Source organism: Scatophagus argus, chromosome 3, assembly GCF_020382885.2.
Source record: "Scatophagus argus isolate fScaArg1 chromosome 3, fScaArg1.pri, whole genome shotgun sequence".
Lineage (NCBI taxonomy): Eukaryota > Metazoa > Chordata > Actinopteri > Scatophagidae > Scatophagus > Scatophagus argus.
Genome location: NC_058495.1, coordinates 25,449,188 through 25,472,777, shown reverse-complemented (window position 1 = coordinate 25,472,777; position 23,590 = coordinate 25,449,188). Strand labels below are relative to the sequence as shown.

At 41.3% G+C, this 23,590-nt stretch overlaps 1 protein-coding gene and 3 non-coding genes across 4 annotated transcripts; all 4 read right to left on the bottom strand.

Annotated features, from left to right (window-relative positions):
- Positions 1-10,068: 10,068 nt before the first annotated feature.
- Positions 10,069-10,140, bottom strand: trnat-cgu. The gene has a single exon. It is a non-coding gene; the product is annotated as a tRNA-Thr (tRNA).
- A 477-nt stretch (positions 10,141-10,617) lies between these two features.
- trnat-ugu lies at positions 10,618-10,689 on the bottom strand. Its single transcript has one exon. It is a non-coding gene; the product is annotated as a tRNA-Thr (tRNA).
- A 199-nt stretch (positions 10,690-10,888) lies between these two features.
- trnat-cgu lies at positions 10,889-10,960 on the bottom strand. Its single transcript has one exon. It is a non-coding gene; the product is annotated as a tRNA-Thr (tRNA).
- A 2,188-nt stretch (positions 10,961-13,148) lies between these two features.
- On the bottom strand, positions 13,149-20,185 carry zgc:171566. The gene is made up of 9 exons (XM_046385016.1): positions 19,834-20,185; positions 19,017-19,131; positions 16,800-16,850; positions 16,089-16,173; positions 15,703-15,841; positions 14,851-14,957; positions 14,328-14,418; positions 13,852-13,989; positions 13,149-13,641 (listed from the first exon to the last, which is right to left on the bottom strand). The coding sequence occupies exons 1-9, from the start codon at positions 19,943-19,945 to the stop codon at positions 13,520-13,522; spliced, it is 960 nt and encodes a 319-aa protein (XP_046240972.1). The 5' UTR covers positions 19,946-20,185; the 3' UTR covers positions 13,149-13,519.
- Positions 20,186-23,590: the final 3,405 nt, after the last annotated feature.

The window sequence follows — 23,590 nt, the reverse complement described above, 5'->3', positions numbered from 1 at the left end:
ATCCTGTCTCCTCCTCAGTGTGGCTCGCTGCTCTCAGATTGTGTAACAGCACCTCCGATTTTACTTCTTGGCTTCAGAAAACAGGTTGTTACCCGAATGGCCTTCAAGTAGCAGCATCAACATTATAAACCTGCAAAGGTGATGTTAAATGAAAATAAAACATCCAAACACAATAAAAAATGACCTCGGATTAACCCCCGTGATGGGGGTCGCAACTATTCTCTAAAGATCATTTTGAAGATGTTTATTCCTGCAGTTTCTTAAATTAAACTTCAGATGACGGTGAAGCGTTGAATAGATGTTGAACAGGTGCAGCATTGCTCACCAAGCCAGGAGACAGAACAGTCTTTCATTTTCTTTCAGCTTCTCCCATCATTTCATGCAGAGTTTGATGAACAGCATTTGGCAGATGTTTCCTATCCAGAGCAACCTGCAACTGCTGCTCAGTGTTTGGAATAAAGACAGATCGAGTGGAAACAGACGAGCAAGAGGTCCAACAGGGAGCAAACCTGAAGGACAAACACCACATTTTGCAGAGGAAGACCTTTGTTTTCACTGGAAGACTAAAACCACCTTCTCACAAGCTGATTTTCCATCAGGGTTCACACTCCTCTGTGGAGGTGGAAGAACTTTAAAAAATGTGAACCCTAAAACTTTATTTATTTATGGCAATTTCAGAAAGAGTTTGTCATTTATTTATTGTGTTTTATCGTGATTAAAATTAGCATTCGACCCCCTCACCTGGAGACAGACCACACACACATCGCTCAAGACAAACATTTCAGACCAAAATCTGCTCATTTCAGTGGAATCGTAATCCTTTTTACTCATTTGAGTGTTTCCTTTGATCTCCTGGGGAAAAGGAAAACCTTTCAAATGAAAACATCTTTCAGTTTGTGAGTATTAATGTTGAAAATGCATCATCACCCATTGAAAGACTCTTCATAGAAGTAGGTGTGAGTCTTACTTCTCTCATCCAGCTTTTCCTGCTTATTCCTGCCTCATCTCATCTCTCCCTCTCCTGTCCATCTCTCTTTTCTTTTTCTCTTGAGCTTTTCTCTTTGCTGTATCTTTTGCTTTGCTTTTCTCATTCTGTACCTTTGTCTGTTTTCTACCCTTTTATCCCATCCTCCTTCCCATTTTGTCCCTTTTCCTCTCACTCTCTCCACTATGTCTTCCATTCTTTCAGTCCTTCTTCCCTCCCTTCATCTCTTTGACTCTAAAAGCTTCTGTTTTCTCCAGTTGATGTATTTTACCTCTGGGTGTCAGTCTGGTTCATAGATTAAACTGACTTACAGTTTGTCTTTTCTCTCTCAGCCTGCCACACAACAGCAACACACACACACACACACACACACACACACACACACACCATGAACCCCGGTCTCCTCCGTGTTTCCAACTTCGACTGACCTATGCTTCACCTCACTTCAAAAGCGAGACGAACTGCAATTACCTCCTAAAGTATCTCGTCTCTTCCAGACTTACAGCCTGGCTGAACAGGATCCCTGGTGTGTGTGTGTGTGTGTGTGTGTGTGTGTGTGAAACAGCACAGACATTCGGTGTGTATGTACATGCTGCTGTTTATGGACTTCTGTACTTACGAGGACCTCCCACTACTCGCAATAACAGAAACCTTTCAGTTTAAGATCATTTTGCGTTGTTCTCCTCCTTATTGGTCAGAGCTAATTGAAATGATGTCTACAGTGTATGATGGGCAACATGACAGCACCTGTAGATGCCGGTTGCAGTACAGACCGTAAACGCTAGTATGGATCTGGTTTTTCCATATTCATGTGGTTTCTGTCATTTTAAGTTCTTCATGTGATATAAGTTTAGTGTTTATTTTCTAGTGAATCTAAAGTGTCTTTGGCATTATTTGATGACATGCGGGTGTCTCTTAGCTAGCCATTCTCAAAATTCATACATTTTATGGACAAAAGTATTGGGACACCTGACTATTACACAGCATCCTAAATACATAGACATGGAGTTGATCCCCCTTTTCAGCTCTAACAGCTTCCACTCTTCTGTGAAGGCTTTCCACAACATGTTGGAGTGTTTCTGTGGGAATTTGTGCCCATTCATGCAGCAGAGCATTTGTGAGGTCACACACTGATGTTGGACCAAAAGGCCTGGCTCACAATCTCCGTTCCAGTTCATCCCAAAGGTGTTGGATGGGGTTGAGGTCAGAGCATAGCATAGCATAGCATAGCATTGTCCAAAATGTCTTGGTATGTTGAAGCATTTCCCCTGACCTCCCAGCCCCTGTCTGAATACTTTTGCCTATATAGTATTTACTTAAAAGAAACAGTTTCAGGATCAAGGCACTACCTAATTTACAATTTAACTGTGATTCACTTTCAGCATTCTTTGTCATGATTTTTAGTATAGTCCATTCTACTTTTCAGACACGCAGAGGGAACTGCTGTTCTTTTGAGTTGAAAAGAGCCAGCTGAGGTGATTCAGGCATTTGATTAAGATGCCTCCAGAGTGCCTCTCTTTGGCAGTTTTCTGAGCATGCACAACAAGGAAGAGATCCTCGGGTAGACTCAGCTTGCTGGAGGGATTACATATCTCATCTGGCCTAGGAACACCTCAGGTTGCCCCTAGGAGGAGCTGGAAATATGTTACTGTGGAGAGGGAGGGAATATCTTCCTTAGCCTGCTGCCACTGTGACCCAGGATACACACATTTTTTGGGCATGGAATAAAGTACAAACATCCTTTCCTACTCTTCTCAATTTGTAATTTATGACAAATGAGTAGTTCACTTTGGCTGCCTAGTAAGTACCAGCCTATTAATTAAAGGGCAGAAAATATGCAGTGCAACATTTTACTAACTTCCCCACTCACCAGTGAAGTGAATAACATTAATCATATGTTTAGAATGCAAAAAGGATGCAAAGAATCCAACATTTCAGTGTCAGTGACCACAAACTCCCCCCAGAGGTCGTGTGTCCCTTCCACTGACAGGTCAGAGCTGTTTTAGGAGCACAGGGGGACCTACAAAATATCAAGCAGGTATCAGTTTTAATGTTGTGGCTGATTGGTATAATTCTCTGTGGTTCGGTGTGTGTGTGTGTGTGTGTGTGTGTGTGTGTGAACATGAATGTAGCTGAACAGCAGCTCAGAAAGCATCATCACTGAAAATGCCCTCCAAATGCAGTTTATTACTATCATTTCGAGGCACAGACACCATGATGTGTAACGATGTGGATGGTGTATGCTACAGGCTAAGTTGCAGTGATTATATGTTACATGGATAATGACAGGGTGGGTGCACATTATGGATCAACACCGCTCAGTACGCTGCAGGTGTCTCTGTGCAGGAGGTGCAATGTGTGCGACTGTGAGATCGTTTGCTTGTGAAGATTGTACGTTTGTGCATATGTGATTTGCATGGATGACCACTTGTATATATTATGCATGCATGTGTGTATGTATGTTTTTATATGATTTTGCGTATTACTGTGTGTAAAGCATGCTTATGTGCAGCCAGATGATTCTCACATCCTTGTCTCTTAGCTCATGAGGTGTGAAGATGAACGTTGCTGCTGTTGAGATGGAAGATGACAATCATGATGATAATGACAGGATTAGTCTCTTTGTGTGTGGTAGTGTCTATACGTATCATAATGGCTGATGGGAAATGCTGGATGCATTTGGGTGTGTGTGTGTGTGTGTTTGTGTGTGGGATTCAAGAGGTAATGTTCAGCCTGAGTGAAGCTCCATGGTGACTCATAAAGCATGTCTGATGAAGATTACCCCGCTTATAGTACCATCACAACCCACCACACTCAATCATTTAATAAACTCCAAATATCCTGATTGGGTCCCATGTGTCCCTGTGCTTCAATAATGCAGAGGAAATTGAGTTATTTCATGAACCGATGAGAGGAAAGCTCTGTGTAATTAATGGATCTTTGGGAACAAATATGTAACCGGTTGCAGTCCTTATTTGATCCACTATTTAATTAAAAACACTGAGTGTCATTCATCAAATACTACACTATTACATTTGCAATGTCCAAAGTTCAGTTCAGTTTCATTATTTATTGCCCTGTAAAGAGCATCATAATGTAAAACATAAAGGATTATGCTTTCCCTTATTTTCTCATAAGGGAAAGCATAAGGTTACAATGTTGGATGCTTATATTAATCATGATCAAAGCTTCAGGTAATAAGATGCATGTATGTAGAGGTTATCCCTGTGGGCCATCAGCTCAGGCTGCTCTGGCCGCCAGGTTTCCAATGTTTAAATGCTTGTAACAGCTGGAGGCTGGGAGTTTCTTCAAATTTGGTGCAAATGTCCACTTGGGCTCAAGGATAAACTGGATAGAATTTGGTGGTCAAAGGTCCTCATATTTGTCCAATTCTTGTGAACACAATATCTCAGGAGTCCCTGGAGGGAATCTTATTACATCTGGCACAAAACTCATTGTGATAACTACACTATATAGACAAATGTATTGGGATGGGGCTCTTTTTCAGGGGTTGTTCTCGGCCCCTGACCTCCAGTGAAGGGAAATCTTAATGCTTCAGCATACCAAGACATTTTGGACAATGCTATGCTTCCAACTTTGTGGCAACAGTTTGTTGAAGGCCCTTTTCTATTCCAGCATGACTGTGCCCCAGTGCACAAAGCAAAGCTCCATAAAGACATGGTTGGATGAGTTTGGTGTGGAAGAACTTGACTGGCCCACACAGAGCCCTGACCTCAACCCCATCCAACACCTTTGGGATGAACTGGAACGGAGATTGTGAGCCAGGCCTTTTGGTCCAACATCAGTGTGTGACCTCACAAATGCTCTACTGCATGAATGGGCACAAATTCCCACAGAAACACTCCAACATGTTGTGGAAAGCCTTCACAGAAGAGTGGAAGCTGTTAGAGCTGCAAAGCTGTCTGTGTGTTGTCATTAATGTTAGTTTAAAGGTCAATTGCCCCAATACTTTTGTCCTTATAGTGTGTACAGTCAAATGACCACTCCATTGTTGTGTACAAAGTTGTGGGTTTTTTTTTTGTTTTCTTTTCAAAGTAATCAGTGAGGCTCAGCTTCACCAAATTCAGTGCCCTCTATTGCCATTTTCCAAGCAGCAGACATTGTTTGCCATGTAATGTGAAACCTCTTCACTTACAACGGCAATAAAGTCTTTCTGAAGTCTTTCTGATTGAGCAAACCGCCAAGAGGATGAGAAGGTGCTCCCAAGCACTGAGTGCTGCCCCATGGTAGCAGTGGGCTTTTAAAGAGGGGTAACATAAAAGAATGAACAGCTGCATAAAAGTCCCAGAATAAAAATATCGAGCTGGAACTTAGTATTAAACCACCACCTTCTTTAAGGACAGACGTCAAGTACACAATACACAAAATTATGGTTCATTATTACAAAACTAATTGAAGCTCTACATGATTGTGTGTGCAGGTTTATTAATGTTACTGCACTGGGGATGAATCTGGCAATTTTGTTGTTGAGTTTCAAAGGGGCTTTCAAACCCCAAACTGCCCCGTAAGAAGTTCAGCAGGGCAGTACAGCCTGACATCACATCCAGAGCCCCAGTGGGTCCTGGGATGTGAGGGTTATTACATCACCTGCATTACCCGAACCTGCAGCAGAAAGACAAAGGTGGGAGTAGACTACACCTCGGACGAGTCTTTGACAGCTGCAGGTTTAGACCCATAAGCAGACTCTTCAGACGGAGCAGGTGAGGGTGAGCAGGTGAGCTTCACATGTTATTATTATAGATACAGTTATTATTGTAGACATGTTCAGTATGGGGAAGTGGGTGCTGGTGAAAAGATCTTTGGATAATAAGGCTACTAAAATGACATGGAAAATGAGCCAGAAACAAATTGCCATTTGTACATAGTCACATTCATTCAGTTATTTACTTCTTAGGACCTCTGGCACAAATCTTTCAGTTGTTCCCAAGAGCCAAACAATAAGTTTTGGTGAATCAACTTTTAAGTTTCCTCCTGCTCGAGGAAAGCAGCTGGAAGTGTTGCTATCTGTAAAATAAACTTAAACATCCTTAACCTGGCTTTCATGAAATTGTTTTATGGACATTTTAGAGTTATATGAACTAACTAATTATCATTATGTCAAAATCACTGAAAATCACATCAGTGAGGTGGTGGCAATTTGTCTTTTGTGCAAAGATGATTTAAAGTTCGTATGTAACTTTAATCTAAACTTTTCTTTGTTTTCTACATTTTTTTTTATTTTTATCTAAATGTACCTCCTTTCATGTGGTGGCCCATGTTCTATCAATTGCAATCTGGCTGATAGAATTCTTTGGACATCCTCACAACCAACTAGGCCACATGCTGTAAGTGAACATGTAAAATCAGAGGATCATTGGTCACACTGGCACCCACTTGTAACTCAGCTTGGCCCCATTAACCTCCACATGGGCGGACACGTGTCAGACCTGTCTGGAGCCGGTGGACAAATGCGGCCCATCAACCACATGTGTGTCCCATGTGGACATGGTGGCCGGGTGCCCAAGTCTCTCTCACCTCATTCATTCTCTCCTCTAGCCCTCCTTACCGAGTTCTCTTTGTCCCAACACCTATTCTTACTCCTCATCCCCCCTTTCTTTTCCTTCTTGCCTTGTTTCATCCTGTTCTTGCACCCTTTGTCATCTTCTCTCCTCTCCATCCGTTTTTTCCATCTACTCCACTTTCCTCGTCTCCTCCCAAGAAACTTGAAGCCTGAGGTGAACAAACAAAGTGTGTGTGTGTGTGTGTGTGTGTGTGTGTGTGTGTGTGTGTGTGTGCAAGTCGATGTGGATATAAAACATCCCAGTGTGAGCATATGGCTGATCTGTTGTCTAGACAACACCTTATATCTACAGTCACATATTAGAGTAACAAGCAATCTCACACAGACCAGGACAAACACAAATGCACACATTATCTAAAGATCAGCGGTCAAGGCTGTTATGTATAATGTATAAAACAGCGGTGACCATAGAACACTTTATGCCTGAATAAATATTTGATTCGCCGTCCATGTCTCAGTAAAAAAATGGCATCAGCATTTCTTTTTTGCCTCAGCAGAATAGAAGTCCACATACTTCTACTTGAAGTGCTGTATTAACTATTGTTTGGTAGTGGAGGGAGCTGTACTATTGTCCACACAACAATAAGACTGTAATAATAAAGCAGCTCAGATTGTGGGAGATGTGCAGATGACATTTTGTGTACATAAAGAGTGTAATCATTCAATCGCTGAAAGGTAACTTTAGCTGGCGTACACACACCGTTTACCATATAGGCTCCAGTCAGGAAAACACTTCTTCATGTGGATGAAGCTTAAGATTTAGGGATTACGAGAACTTGTGTTGGTCTTTCCCAGTAAACAACATCATCGCTGGCTGACAAACAGACTCAGCATGGGATTCATTTAGTAGCTGATCTGGAATATCCTCAGCCAATGGAGTTTTTATCGACTTTTTGATGTTTCCATATTTTTTTGAGCACTACTAGCATTTTACAGATCAAAAGTTCATTCTTGACATTGAAAACAAAAGCCTAGTTAGCAGAACAATCTCACACAAATTAGTGGCTGTTTTGCAGATTTTGCTCATACACAAGCTTCCTTAGCACATGAAGTGCAAGTTGCTGCCATGGGATCATAGAAGCTCTCATTACATATTAGATTACATTACATGAGTTTGTACATTTATAGCGGTGGTGCAGTGGTTAGCACTGTTGCCTCATAGCAAGAGGGTTCCAGGTTCAAATCCCAGTCTGGGCTCTTCTATGTGGAGTTTGCATGTTCTCCCTGTGCCTGTGTGGGTTTTCTCCGGGTTCTCCGGCTTCCTCCCACAATACCAAAAGCATGCACGTTAGGTCAGTTAGATTGGTTGGCTGCTCTACATTGCTCTTAAGTATTAGTGTGAGAGTGTGTGGTTGTTTGTCTTTGTGTGTTGACCCTGCGATTGACTGGTGACCAGTCCAGGGTGAACCCCGCCTCTCGCCCTCAGTCAGCTGGGATAGGCTCCAGCCGCCCCGCGACCCTGACGGATAAGCGGTATAGGAAAGGGATGGATGGAAGTCATAGTGTATCATATGGAATATTTACATCTGATATGCAACAACAGGTCAAAGTTAAAATGTGAGTTTGAATGTGTTACTACAAGAATTGTATTCTGTAGCTTGCAGATTTTAGTGAAAGGGTGTCAGTATGGAATAAAAATCTGAGAATACTGAAGGAAGCTTGAATAACGAAAGAAGATTGAATAATGTAAATGAATTTAAACTGTATGATACTGAACAAAAGTTAGTAGTTTATAAAAAAAAAGGAATTCATAACTTTTGAAGTTGTGAATAGAATTATTATTTGCACATTTCAAACCCTGAATATCAGGTGTGCACAGTCTCTCCACTGTCTCCCCACATGTAGTGGTATCATGGCGCCACCCAGTGGAAGTTTGTGACTTCATGTCTTTACGCAGACCCTTTGCACGTGTGCCAAAGGCAGACTTTTTATACAAAGACTCACACAAATAACCAGTGAATCTAAGTTATGTAAAGCCTACTGACATACTTTTGAGTGTTGACTAATAAATAGAATATTTTATCTTCCTTTGAAAACATCAAAGTCGCACATTTAGTATGAAATGTTTTTATAAGACTTAAAACCACATTTTCAGGTTTTTAAGTTTAAGTTCCTAAGCTCTGATGCTGTTTGAAATGTCTCGTCACAAAGCTGGAAACAAAGTCATTGTGAAGGATCACAACTAAAAGGCAACAGTGTATTTTTTTTTTCTTGGTCTGGAACAAATTCAGGTACGAAATACCCTGGAATGATCAGCGACAACTGAAATTTGTAGAAGTAGAAGCTCTCTCCAGTAGTGGATTTGTCTTGAACAAAGCAGTCCAGAAAAAACAAACAAACAAACAAAAAAACAGGGTTGCTGTCAGGTCCAGACATTTAGAGGAGGAAGAAGAACAAAGAGAGAAATGACACAAAAGAAGCAGAGAAAATAAATTAGAGACCAAAATTATAGTTGGGGCATCGGGGTAGGAATGCGGTATCTTTAATTTCTGGTCCTTAGGACCTTCCCTGCTCCATCACACCTGATTCAAATGAAGGGCTTGTTCTCAGGTTTCTAATAATCTAATAATAATAATGAATATGAAACTAGGATTACTGCCTCACGGATGCAGTCCTCCACCAGCCGGTCAAACTGCAGCTTCCAAACATGTCACTTACATGAAATGACATTTTTAACAGAATTCAATGAAAAGTATTCAGTGGGTATTTTGGTGAAATGGAACTTAGCACTAAGTTGACATGCAATTTCAGGGAACAAGTGAGAAACATGCTGTCTTCACTTCACAGACATTCAGAGGAGCACTGAGGACTGACTGAGGGCTTTGACACACAGTATAACACACAGTATAACAGTCACTTGAAGCTCAGTATCAGCAAATCCAGTGAGATTGTGCTGGACAACTCTTAGTGTGCACATTTTAACACATCCATAAGAATGGAAGGGATGGAAACCAAACAAAATTTACCTTCCAGCCACAACTGTTGTTCCTATGAATTCTCAAAACCTAAATATGATCCACTTGCCACATTAGATTCAAGGTGTCATTATACTTCAGAAAAGTGACTGTCAGATGCTCAGGTATTAGGACAGACTGAGTCTGTTTCTTGGCACAAAGATGAAGGCACAGATAGGAATCGAACCCATGATCTTCAGTTTAGAAGACCAACACGTTGACACTTGGCCACCATATTAGTACATGTAGGGTGTAGATGTTCCAGATCTATTTTGATTCTGGGAGCGCAATAACATGTTCAGCAGATCATGGTATGTACAAGCCACAATCCAATTTAATTAACCTAATTTAAACCTAATTTGCTAAATATTATTAAATTTAATGCTGAAATTTAAAGAATTGATTTAAAATTTATTTAGCACACTAACAGAGCCAAACAAATTAAAAAAGATGAAGAAACAGACCCATGCACCTGGTCCTTCAGAAGTCAGCAAATCACTGACTGAAAACCCACAGGGGGGTCAACATCACCAGCTCACAGTGAAAGAAGGCATGGATGGGGGTTGAACCCATGATCTTTGGTTTACGAGACCAACGCCTTACCACTTGGCCACCACGCCTACATCAGCTGATGCAATCAGAAGGCATGATGGTGGCTATAGAGTAGACTTGTTTGGGTGGCTGTTGATTTGTCACCAAAGTACTGTTTTGAACTGGCGTAAACTCAGAGTGAGTTGGTTTGTAGATGTTTGGTGCTGAGAGGCGAAACAAGAACAGTTGGAGGAAGAGAGTAAAGAACTGGAGGACCTCTGCCTGGAAATGCAGAGGAAGAAGAAGCGGGAAGGTTTCTTCTGTTTTTCCACAAGTGGAGAGAGACAAGGAGGAAGGAGGAAATCAAAGTAAAAGAATACAATGAAATGAAAATGAAAGAAAAAGAACAGAAATAGGAGAAAATACTAAAGGAGAAGAAGAAGAAAAAGAAGAAGGGTCTTATGAACCGGATGAGGAAGAAAGATTCTATGTACTGTGGGTGCAGCCATCTGCAGTTGGTGGCAGTGACACAAGTATTTATTTTAGCAGGAGCAGCATAAAGCTAAAGGCATGGATGGGAATTGAACCCATGATCTTTGGTTTACAAGACCAACGCCTTGCCCCTTGGCCACCACGCCTACAAGGCACACATGATGAAGTCCTGTTCACTGTGCCAAACTATAAACAGAACAGAAAAGATTGATTGAAAATTTCCTTGCAAAGACCATCAAAGTGCCAGTGTGGTCCTTTGATATTTAAGTGCTCCTCAGAGAAGAAGTTAATAAATCACTGACCGAAAAACCCAGTGACTTGATGTTGAAAGCTGTTGATCTGAGAAGGCATGGATGGGGGTTGAACCCATGATCTTTGGTTTACGAGACCAACGCCTTACCACTTGGCCACCATGCCTACATAAGTGGCAGCCAGCCAGAGGATATTTGCCCATAACACAAAGTCATCACAATATGGTAATACTTGGTTTTTGTGTAAAAAGGCTTCAGAAAATATTTTTTAACACAGAGGAACACAGAGAAGCATAAGTGATGCTGCTATGGGTCAAATGCAAATCTTGCTACATGAACAGTGAGAAATGTAATGTGTACATTAAATATTGTGTAATCAAAACAAATGTAATGACAACAGCTACCTAATAAGAAAAGAGAAAACTATGTATAAAGTTAAATGTGCTGCTTTTAGTTTGGATTATGTGTTTTGCTTCTTGTGCTAATTTTTGTCTTTGTCTTTGCTCATGAAAAGATGACATGTTGAAGATGTACTGAATGTTCATTATCAGTCTGTCTTAAGGGCAGATGATGAGAAAACTCTAGACTTTCTTTTTTTAACTTGACTTGTTTATTGTCCAATCATCTGGCACATGGTCAAACAAACAAGCAAAACTTGTACAATCTGTTGTACAATCAAAGCATGTACCCAGAGTCACTCAGCTCAAATTAATCATTAACACAGAAGGTTCAAAAGGAAGATTTGGACAAGTGTTTAGTTTGTTGTATTCATTGTTCTTTTTTAACATAACAAAAAGAGAACATTTGTTAATTCTATTTCATTTTAAATTGCAAGAGGTTTTCACTTCAGCAGCAAACCTAATGCAAGTTGTTGGAATGTGTCTGACAAACTTGTGGAAAAGGTTTGCGGTGATTATACACGAATGAAAACACAATTATGGATATTATATTACTACATTTCTGCACCTAAATCCTACGGACTGGACCTTTAAATGTCCATGGTTACATTTAAAAATCAGTCAGTCATATACAGATCCATACAATGCACTTTTTCCATGAAGAACACTGCTGGAGTCAGTGGGGGAAATCATATTTGAAAGGTTTTCAGGTTTCTTTGTATAAAGTGAATCTAGTGGCTCAAGTCTACTGAAGTCTGCCTGTAGCACAACTGAAAAAAGTTTCAATATTTTGAAACAAATCTCAAATCTCGATAATCTTTTATGATATGTGGTATTCTCTGACAGGATACAAAATACTGTTATGGAATAAAAGCGCTCAAATGCCCACAGACACACACAAGAATACAATCATATAAAGACGAACTCATCAATACTCATCTGTCGAGGTCTGCGAGTTATTTGTGGAATAAAGACATTGTTACAAAATGTTTACACGACTTCAAAATGTGACAGTTCTTTAAAAAATATGAGCTGGCAGTTACATTTTCATTGACAGTTACACACATTGAATGCTATCTATTTCACAGATACTGAGGGGTGAAACGCTTGTGCTGTCCTGTAGAATAAAGACAATACATCAGAAAAGAACGAACAGAAAGGTATGTTTCCCTTTCCGCTGATAGCGTTCACACATTCATGATTTTGCACTGGTACTGCAACAGCAGCTTGTCACACTCTAACTGATCTGAAGTCACCTTTTCCTGATGGCCAAACACAACATGGAAACAGTGTTTTTACTGGCTGCTAATGTTTAAGAACAGACTTCAGTGGTATTTTCATCATGTCTTCTAAAATCTTTTAGGAGCTAAATGAGCTAAAGGAGGCCAACAATCGTCAACATCTGAATGCTGTAAAAGAATTCAGTGACACAAGTACACATTTTAAAGTACCAATATGCAACTACTTTACCATTATTATTTTACTATTTCATCATTTGAATGATACACTGACATGCAATAGGAAGAACGGCAGGAGAAAACCTCAGACTGACTTTTAACCATTGCCAAACTTTGCAAAGTAAAAAGCTGACAGAAAGACAGAAGACAAATCTGGAATTCTTCCTGTTGCAGCTAGTAAGTAATATTAGCTTGCAAGCTATGACTCGTGTTGCTGCATTTGCTTGTTGTTTTGCTATGTTAGCCAAGTTACTGACTCCCTAGATTTTAATTAAGGAACAGTTTGTATTTGCAACAGTGATCTAAATGTGACTTGCACTGCCAAATGGTTAGAAAAAATACCAATTTTTGCCTCAGACGGCTCTCAAAATTGGAATATTCAGACTCAGTTAGTGATTCTTTAATGTCATTTGTCATCAGTGTCAGCATTTGTCCCAGGCATTCAGTTATAGCTTAGTTATTCATACTTTGAAATGTACTTCAAAACACAAAACAAACAAACAAAACAAAACAAAAAGCAGAAACGTCTGTGATTTTGGAAAGCATTGGTCCCAGTGGGTGAATGCAGTCCTTATCAGTGGTCTTGCCAAAGTGATGACTCAGACTGTTAAGCTCAACTTAACTAATTAAGTTGTTCTCTTTTGAGATTTCTAAATATAACATGTTATCTTATTTTCTTCTTGTATTAGTATCACTGCACTTCACCTCTGTCCTGTCTGCATGTTACTGTGCAAATCAGCTGAGCTAAACTGCTTTGAGGACACTGCAAGTGATGAAGCCATCAAGTCTGGTTTTAAATTTGGGACAAGATGTTAGAACAATGACAAATTCCGACTCGACCGAGCCCGTTGCAGTCTTCAGTACTGTCCGTCAATCAAAGTAATAGTTCTGCACGAAGATGGCGTGGATTCCTCTGTAGACAGGAGAGAAGTTGTAGATGAGGGCTCTCTCTTCCTCCACAGGACTGGAGAAGTGGTGCTGGTTCTTCATGGCTGGAGGAGAGAAAAAGAGACAAAGCTGGTGTAGTGGTGAACCTTAACTCACACGGCCCTGCAGCTGCTCTCTCAACAGGCAAATGCCATAATCAAATTATATAAAGAAATATATGTATTATATAATAAAATCAGCGCAACCTTTGGGACATATTCATTCACGAGACACAAGGACAACCTGTTAAGAGGAACAGAGGAACCGCATGTTACCTTCAGAGACGAAGAAGCTGGCGGTGTAGAAGCAGGCTCTTACAGCAGAGGTGGAGTGAATCATTCCAGGTTTATCTATCCACTCAAAGGGGCTTTTCTCTGGATGCCACTGCACTGCATAAAATGGGTAGCGGTAGGCTGAGGAATACCAGAGACAGAGTCAGCAGGCAGGCAAGCAAGCAAGAAAGAAAGAAAGAAAGGAAACTCCACTGAAAATATTATTTCAAATCAGCATCTTTGATAAATGTTTAAATAGAACCAGCGTTATTCATTTAATTATGATCATAAACACCAGTTCAGGTATTGGGTAATGGTGCCATCTGGTGGACAATTGTGAAGGCTGAAAATGAATTAGCAGTAGTTTTCTTTATTTCACTGTGCATCTGCACCAACTGTTTGTGTTTATGACAACGGCATGGTGAACAACATGAACGACTTGGCACTCAAACTGCAAAATAGTCAGTGAAGAATGGTACCTTCCATGGTGGAGATGAATTCCTTCTTCCCATCGTTGTTAGTGGACAGGACCTTGTAAAACCTCTTCAGCTTGGCATTTCGGCTGTAGTTCTGTTGGTTCAAAAGCAGAGATTTAACATTAATGAAGATATGTCATAGACTTTTAATGCACCTTCTGCACAGAACAAAGATTTTTTAGGAAACTGTATAAACACGGTGGTATAACATGGTGGACTCCGTGGAGGAGGGCCTGCTCTTCGTGGAGATACAAAGGGCTCATCCTAAGATAACAAAAACACAAGGACTCATAGTTTCAAGGGATTATAGATTAATAAAAAACATACAAATGAATATTAGATTGCATTATTCCCAATTCTCCCATGTGGGTTGAATCCACAGCCTTCGGTTTGCGAGACCAACACTTTACCACCTCCCTGTCTGTCATCAGCTGAGATCAGAGGTTAGAGTTAGTTCCAGCCTTGGCAGGAGGTGATCATCGGGTAGAAAAAAGAGGGGAACCAGAGGAAGGCGAGCAGAAACTACCTGCACAGACAGGCTCCAGCTGTGGAAGTTTGAAGTGATGTTTTCCTCGGCCAGAGACTGCAGCAGATCCTTGGGAAAACTCCGAAACAGACGGCTGGACTGGGCTGCTGTAGAGACACGAGATTCACACAAGCATTTCGCTCAACACAGTAGAGAGGAAGTTACATTTTCTGTTTAAGTTGTTTGACACAGAATTAAATTTGACAGGATGACCAGAGGTAAGGTAATGATTACATAAAACATTCATTAAACTCATTAAGTATAACATGCTATCATCAGTCTTTCAGTTAACTGGTCTAAAACCCCAAACTTCTCCTTCAAACAGACTTGTGTGCTACTGAAAGCAAAATCTTGTTTTATTTGCGTGGGATCATCCCACATCTTACCACACTGAGCACCATGAGTGATACTACTATGAATAGTAAGAAGTTCGGTTAGTTAATAGTTAATCAAGACTTCCTCGAAAGCAACCCCAATAAAATGAACAAACACCTAAAAGTATATTAAAATGAGAACATACAGCTCCCTCCAAAACTCATAAGAAGTTCAAGCGTTGCTTTTGTATTTAATGATGATGCACTGACTTATTATACAACTATTATTTAACTGTGTGGAAACACAGTAACATGTAAAAACATATGATACATCTCCACTTCCTCCCACTATAACAAAGAGAAACTGAAATATCCCGGATATGAGTGCTGGCAACCGCCACAAATTATCCATCTTGCAATATTAAACTAAATATTAAATTAGGCTATCTGAGCCCAACTAAATTCATAAACAAACAAACACTAAACAAACAAATAAAACAGCAGGACAAAAGCAGAGGGCAGGGTCAGGACAGAATACCTGGTGTGAGAGTGAGAGGTAGAGCCACAGCCTTGGTATCAGTGAGGGTGAGCAGGTTTTTGTTGGCTGTGAGGACAGACAGTTGCTGGAAGCCCTGGCAAGTTCCCCATATGGGGAAGTAGTCCCCAGCATCGTTGGCCTGCAGACGATAAGAGAGTGAGACTCAAGAGAGAAGCAGTAAGACAGGTGCAATACAATTTTGATTACAGTTTTATCCATTGTTTCTCCAAGGACTTTCCACACAGGACTGCTTCACGTAGACCCAAACTGCTCCCCTCTCATACAGCTGCACACATTCAAACCAAGTGCGACTAAAAGGACACTTCAACAATCTGAGTTATGTTACATTATTTTGATAGTTCAGTTGCACATGTCAAATGTCTCACCTTCAGTGCCAGGTTGTAAAAGATCTTGGCAGCTCGACTAAACTCAGATGTCTGAAGATCTACATCTCCTCCAGGCAGCAACAACCTGAGGAGACACTTGGCATGTTAGACATTTAGACTGCAAGCTGTGACATGTTGCCAAAAAATTCTGCATGCAGCTAACAGTAGCTGGTATGGTTTTTGTTCCTTGCTTACACACGTGTCTAAACATGACCTACGATGAAAGCAACAAATAAGCTTCCATTTTACAGAGCATGAACACATAAAAGCTACAGGCCATAGACAGAACAAACGTGTCTGTCTTTAATGCGTACTCTACTGTAACTTTAATAATCACAATTTCATCGAAAACCAAATTTACTTTGGAGATCTACTGTGGGCAAAAACAGAAACTCATCTAAAAGCTGGGAGGGTTCACATTTACCTCAGTGGATAGCCAGTCATACTAATGCTGATCAGGGTCTCAATTATCTACTAATTTTGCCTTTATTTCAAAATAAGAGCACATTGTTATTCAAGATGAAGTCATCCAGGATGACCAAATTAACCCTCAAACAGAAACTGCTTTCAGCTAGACGAGAACAAACAGGAAGACTTTGGATTAAAAACAGAATACTAACCTGAAGCTGAGATTTTGTTAAGCAAAAGTTCAGCAAAAGACAGCACAGAGAGCTGGACAAAGAGATGATAAGAGATCCCTGGTCAACTTACCCGTTTATTGCGTAGAATATCTTGGCATATTCTTCTTCTGTGCGATTGATTCTGGTGAACAAAAGAAACAAAAAAAGACATACAACTTATTCAAACCCATCATTAACTCAAAGACAATCATATAAGTTATTAATCACTCTGGATTAAAGCAGACTGATCTCTACACATTCATGGCAATTGAAGTAAAACTTTCATTAATTCAGACATTATAGATCTGTATGAATGCGAACTCTACATGGAGACGATAATGAGTCTGTGGGCGGACTCGGACTCGCACCATTTCAGTAACCATCATCGTGACAGGGACTCACGTGTTGTAAACCAAGATATTTCTGTGTTACTGAAGGCAGTTTCACAAATAACAAACTATGAAGAAGATGTAAAACAAGAAAACATAAAGACTGACTGTAAATGGCTATCATGATATAACTCAACACACATATCTAATACTGTAGTGAAAGACACCGCCCACGTGTGCACAGGCTCCACCCACATGACCCCACATCACATCCAGCACCATGACTGGAATGGACGTGAGGCAGATGGGGATCACAGACTGACAAGTGACGCAATCAGGAACTGAAGCTCTTATGGTCATTTTCTAGCAGGACTGCCCATAAAGGAAGTCCCACTCAAGATGTGGAAAAATAAAATACAGACTTTTGAAACAGTGCATATCACGTTTTGACTCTGAACACTCTAAGAGTCACATCTTTTAATCTTGCAAAATGCTTCATGTTAACATAAACCATACAATGAACAGCACTTGTGATATAAAAACATGTTTCCTCTACATTTTAGATGCACATACTCAATTTTTTGCAACCCTCAACCACGCAGACAAGATCAATTTTTCCCCGCTGCAGTGTGGTGCTGTGAGGTGGGTTTCTCTTAGTCATAGGGTCAGCTGATTGATACTCAGCCCTTCTGGTCCACATGTTGAAGTGATTGTTGCCAAGATACCGAGCCCCAAACCCTGATTCAGGTCAGCACTTCACATCAGAAGCAAACTGTGAAGCAGCTTGGTTACAAGTACTGCCATTTCCCACTTTGCCAAAATGAAGGAAAATAAAGACATAAGGCCAGTACTAAACACGTATCACCATGTCCTCTTACTGTAGCTGTCACAGCAGAGTCAGGCAAATGAAAGTAATGAATTTTCCCTCTGGGGCTCAATAAAGGATCATCTTATCTTATCTATCTTATCTTAATATCATTATCAACAGGTCATGCTGAGCTATAGTTCAACATGTCATGTCTTTATTGAACACTGATGCCTGCTGTGGCTGGAAACGAAGCCGCTGATGGTAAAGTGAAGCAGTGAAGTTGTGGGCTTTTAAACCAAAAGTTGGATAAATAACTAATAAAAAATAATAAATAACTACAGAAAAGATACTCAAGCGCTCTGTGTAGTGGAGCTAACACATTATACATAGTGATTTGATCCACTGTATCGGATGAAATGAAAATATTGATGAGAACAGGTTAAAAAGAGCATAAACTGTCTGTCTGTCAAGGTGTCCTGGCCCTTGTTATATCATGTCACGTATTCAGATGTGGGCAGTTTAAAGGACCATGCAGTGATTTATCCAAAAATACAAAATCCTCAAAAATACTGAGATTAATACTGACCAGAGAGGCTTTTAAATTGAGTTACAGAGAGTTAATATATGTGTTTGTCCTTCTTATTCCTTAAGAACTCCCGTTTTTGTTAATTGGAAGGACCGTTCTTCGTCGGACGTCGCATGTTGGCACTTTAAAGGAGACAAACGGACTGTGTGCTGCCTTACACCACCCTGCAGTTGATGTCTTAATGCAGAAACCAGCTGGAACAAGAAGATTTTCTGGCTGACTGAAAACATCTTAAGAACAAAATCAAGTTGATTTCAACAACAGCTCAAGTAGCTGTTTGCTGCCAGGTTTGTCTAAACTGAGCAAGCGAGAAATTGCTTATTTGCTGGCCAGAAAATCCCCAGATGACTCAGTTAAAACTAAGTTAAAACAGTTTTTAAACTTGTGAAATACTAAGTAGCTTATGCTGTGTAAGAGTTACGGGAAACACAAAGACAAGACTCGCACATTACACAAAGAGGCGGTGCAACTTTTTGTTGGGGGTCACTAAGAACCCAAATGCAAAAAGCTGCCTCAGGGCTCGTGTAACTGGTTTATCTGGTCACCTAACAGGTATGACTGAAAGGTCACACCTGACTGCTGTACCTGATGGGTATGACCCTCGCCCCGGCTCCCTCCAGGTATTTTACATAGGAGGCAGCGATGTAAGAGGAACCGCGAGCAAACTGATCTCCTGGGAGGTTTTCCTGCGCCAGCACACCTTGAATCCACAGAAGACAGATAACATAACACAGAAAACATTACAAAGCAACCAAACCACAGTCATGTATTTGAGCCACAGCCACCCAGGCAGGGGTGTCCCATCACGCAAGCGAAAATGAAATGAAACGCACAAACATACATAACGCTGAGCCTCACGTTCCATTCCTTCTGTTCCCACTATCATCCATTCATTCATCAAGTTATCAGTCCAAAAAAGTGTTGGGAATAACTGGAAAAACTGGCAACCTGATGGAAATACCATTTGTAATGCACATATCAATTCTGTCTCAGTTGCATTAAAACTCAACTTTCCAAGCACCAATCAGGACACCTGACGTGTAATTTGTACTGAATGGAGGTTATGAACTAATGATATTTGCACAATGTATGGAGGGAAATGACAGCCCAGGCTGGTTTTGGTCTGCCCACATTTCAGTGAAATATCTGCAGAACATGTCAGCCATACCGAACATACGGGCCTCTTATAAAACATGCATTGACTACAGGTATTAAAATTATGACATAACAGTCAACACATAACGCACGCACGCGCATCCCCTCCATCTAAAAACACTCCTTTTCTCGAATATTCTCCATGCGAATTACATAACCTGCACGCGCGCGCGCACTCACTCACACACACACTCACTCACACACACGCACATTCCCAGAGAACGCCGGTCCTGCGGCGGAATCCTACCGATGACCGGTCGGTGATTGAGCTGCTGGCTTCTCCCCGCCGCGCACTGAAGCGGACCGCAGCAGAGGCAGGCGGTCAGCACCGCGAACACCGCTGCAGCCGGCCGACACATTCAAGACAGCGCGCAGGTTGATGACCGCACAAAACCGCTGGAGATGAGGGAGGCGGGCTGGGTGTGCGGGTCGAGGATGACAAATTACAGCAACGGTGCTGCCTTTCTATTCTGTAAACAAGCCAAAGGCAGCAAAAACAAAGGGCCAGTGGCAGCAACGGTAACAAGTGATGATCCTGTGCAGTGAGATTCTCCTCTCGTGCTGTCCTCCCCTGATCTCAGACCGTCCGGGCTTCTGGAGAGGAGCATCAAGTCAGTCACGTGTGGGACTCCTCATAGACCCACGTCACCTAGAGAAGCCCCCTCCTCTTGCCTCCCTTTCCATAGAAACACATTAGACAGATCAGACTCCTGCCCCTTTCATTGCAGCTCAGTAGAATATTCCAGCTCCACAGACAGGAGTACAAATCAGTGGTGTTCACATTGGAGTCTGCGGACCAACAGGGGTTCATTAGTGGGCTGTAGGGGGTCCTCACCACAATACCCTATTTTACCTTTTATCAGATCTTTGAGAAGTTGGAAAAACAAAGAAAGAGGGAAATAAGGCTGACTCTTGATAATTTATCGTAGTTAGTGGTCATAATTCACATCTTAGTTTGATTATTGATTGACAATGGAGACTCAGGGGTCTGTTGTCTAATGTGCATCAATTTTGTGGGATCCTTTACATGAAGAAAGTTTGGGAACTTCTGGCCTAAATGACTGTTTCTCCCCAACAGAAATAACCCCAATTCCTAAAGGGTTATTCTGCAGAAGAGGAAAATCTGAAGAAAAGTCTGTCCTCACGGAAACATCAATTGTGTCCTCCTGTCACCCCGACATTTGACAAAAATACAGCGAAAGTGCCCTTTTGAATGCCCATACTGTGGCTAAAATCACCAGAGCGCCTTTGAGTTGAGAAAATATGATACTTGGCTAAAAAGGTAATAGTTGTGTGTTTTTATTATAGAGATGTGGCCATTATACTTTAAGCCCGAGTTACATAACAAAACAATCTAAATCTTGACCAGTTTCTTTTTGACTGTTTCACCCTAAATGCATCACAAATTCATATAATCTGCATAAATACTGATCAGCTATAAGCTCACAGCCTTGTGAGAAAGGAGCCCACTCTTCACTCTGGTGTCCAGCTTATCACAGTACTGCAGATTATTTTCCTTTTTCTGTTACAACAAGCCACGTTCCACATGGGAAAAGTTCTACTGAGAAATAAATTTAGACCAATACTTTTCAGTTCCTCTCTGCTGTAGCTTTATAAACTTCAAACCTTCCGCTGACCTGCAGATTTGTCATCAAAAGCACAGCACTCACTGCACTTTGGCTGATTTGTCGCATTGTGCCACTGTGTCAGCAGGTCCTTTTAGTAATTACATGCTGGCTGAAATGTTCTTTTCTTATCAGCTTCTGTTTAGGTTCAGTTTGTCCCTTGTGTAACATCTGCTCATTGGGCAGCGATGGGACACAGAGGGTCAGATAGAAGGAGTGTGTGTGTGTGTGTGCGTGAAACACGGGGAGACTGTGCGAGTGTGAAATGCGTTTCGGGTGAACACTGCAGTAAGGAGAAAGTGTTTGTCGAGTGTGTGTATGAGCGTCGATCTGATGGAGTCAGCAGTTTGTAATGCAGGTAGCTCATGGATCAGTGACTGAAGTTACACTGCAGGGGGACAGACTGGACTGCAACTCTGCTGAAGAACCACAAGAGGTCGCAGTCCTCCGCTAAACAGCTCCTCAGGATCACTAACAGCGTCTGTGTGAGGCTGTGTGTGGAACTGATGTGTGTGTGTGTGCGTATGGCACAGTAAAGATCACCTTTTTATACAAGGATCTTCACTGTACAAGAATTTATCCCATAATTCTCATTCCTGATTCTGGTTCAAGTTAATAGATGATAAGTGGCTAAAAAGCAGCTGATACATTAATAATATCTGATCTATTTCTCGTTTCCATTTTTGTATTATTTGTGTTCTAATATTTTTCTGCCATTGTTGATGTCGCTAAATGTTGCATATAGCACCTTTAGGTTAATGTCTTTAATGTCCAGTGCAGGTTTACAGGTTGTTGTAGTAACCATGAATGTGCAGCCTTGTTCTCACTGCCAACGCATCACATACGACATCCTGCTCAGTGGCTCTTCACTTCAAAGCATGACGCTGCAGTTCGCCTTCCAGCAAGGCAGGCAGAGGTGAGGTGCTTGGACTGGCTTGCTTTCAGCATCACAGCAGTGCGTCATAGTTTGTGTGCTGGGACATCTGGACAAAACGTCATGGGATTCTATGCAGCTTTTGATGCATTTCAGTCTGGATCGATATGGCAGATCGACCAACAGACCAACACTTCCATCCATGCTAGTTTTTAATTTTAGAAGCAAGTTGGGTGTTTCCTGTCACTGCGTGAATTTAAGTCCTTGCTGTGTTCCTGTTGAGTGTAATGAAGCACTTGGAAATTATTTTCATGGTCAAGAACGAACTTTAAACTCAACCTGAAGTTCACGTTTGTAAAAATGTTTCAGAGCTGACCTGACCTCTTGACACTGACTCTGTGCCGACTCCAGTGTTAATGCAGCTCAGGGTGCGTAAAAGGAGAACTACAATATACAGTATATGTGGTTGTGCTTTCATTTGTGTGTCATTTGCAATCTTACACTATGACTGCAGTTGTGTATTCAAATCTGCTCCTCCTACACCACAGGGCAGTTCAGTTTGTTCTGGTGTGAACACCTTCTTCAGTCCACCGTCACCAAATGAAGGTCGGCCCGTTCCTCCCCCTCACCTGTGGTGTCACATCGATGTACACCGGAGCTCCACAGAGACTGGATTAGAGGACAGGCAGTAGATGAGCGTGACAGTGGAGCTACAGGAGGACATGTGGGCACACGGTTCTTCTTCGGAATGGGAAAGAAAGCTTACATTTTCAACAATTAATTTGTTTTTGTGCTTACAAGGGATCTAATGACTACGTGTGCTGTGAACAGGACCTTTCACGGTGATGAAACACTGGCAGCTTTTTTCCTGAAGTTCGTGAGAACAACAAAGAGAATGAACGTTGGATTTGCATTCATCAGGTTCACAGAAAAGTGACTCCAAATTAATGTTACTGATATGCTGTGATCTGTGTTATATGTAAATAGCAAACTGTTTGCTAGCATGTTAGTCTGTTGCACAGACATCAAAAGGTAAAATAAAAAGAGAATAAATGTCGCTCCGATGGCTGGGATATGCTTAAAACTCTGCTTCATACGAAGTGTCCTCAGAGCATGTCTAAACGCAGTAAACCTGCTCCTGAGTCACACTCAAAGGGAAGGAGGAAAGCCTGAAGTCACAGAGAGGAGGCAGATGTACCGAACTGAACAAAATAAACCAACACGTGAACAGGATTTGTTGAACGCCTGGAGGACATGTGGAAGAAAGAAGAGGAAGAGGGACAGCGACAGAAACTGAAGTAAAAGAAGAGTGGAAGGACCGGCGTTCGCTCGATGAAGAGAGAGCTCCAGCGTTGCGTTTAAGGTGCCCCGTCGATATGTGCGTCCCCTTACCACCGGGACTCTCAAGGGTTTAAAACCAACATTGACTTGGCTTCTTTCTACTGGATCAGTAAGTAGCAAAACTTGCTTACTAGACTGGAGTAAGTTTTTAGTTAGAAGCCAAT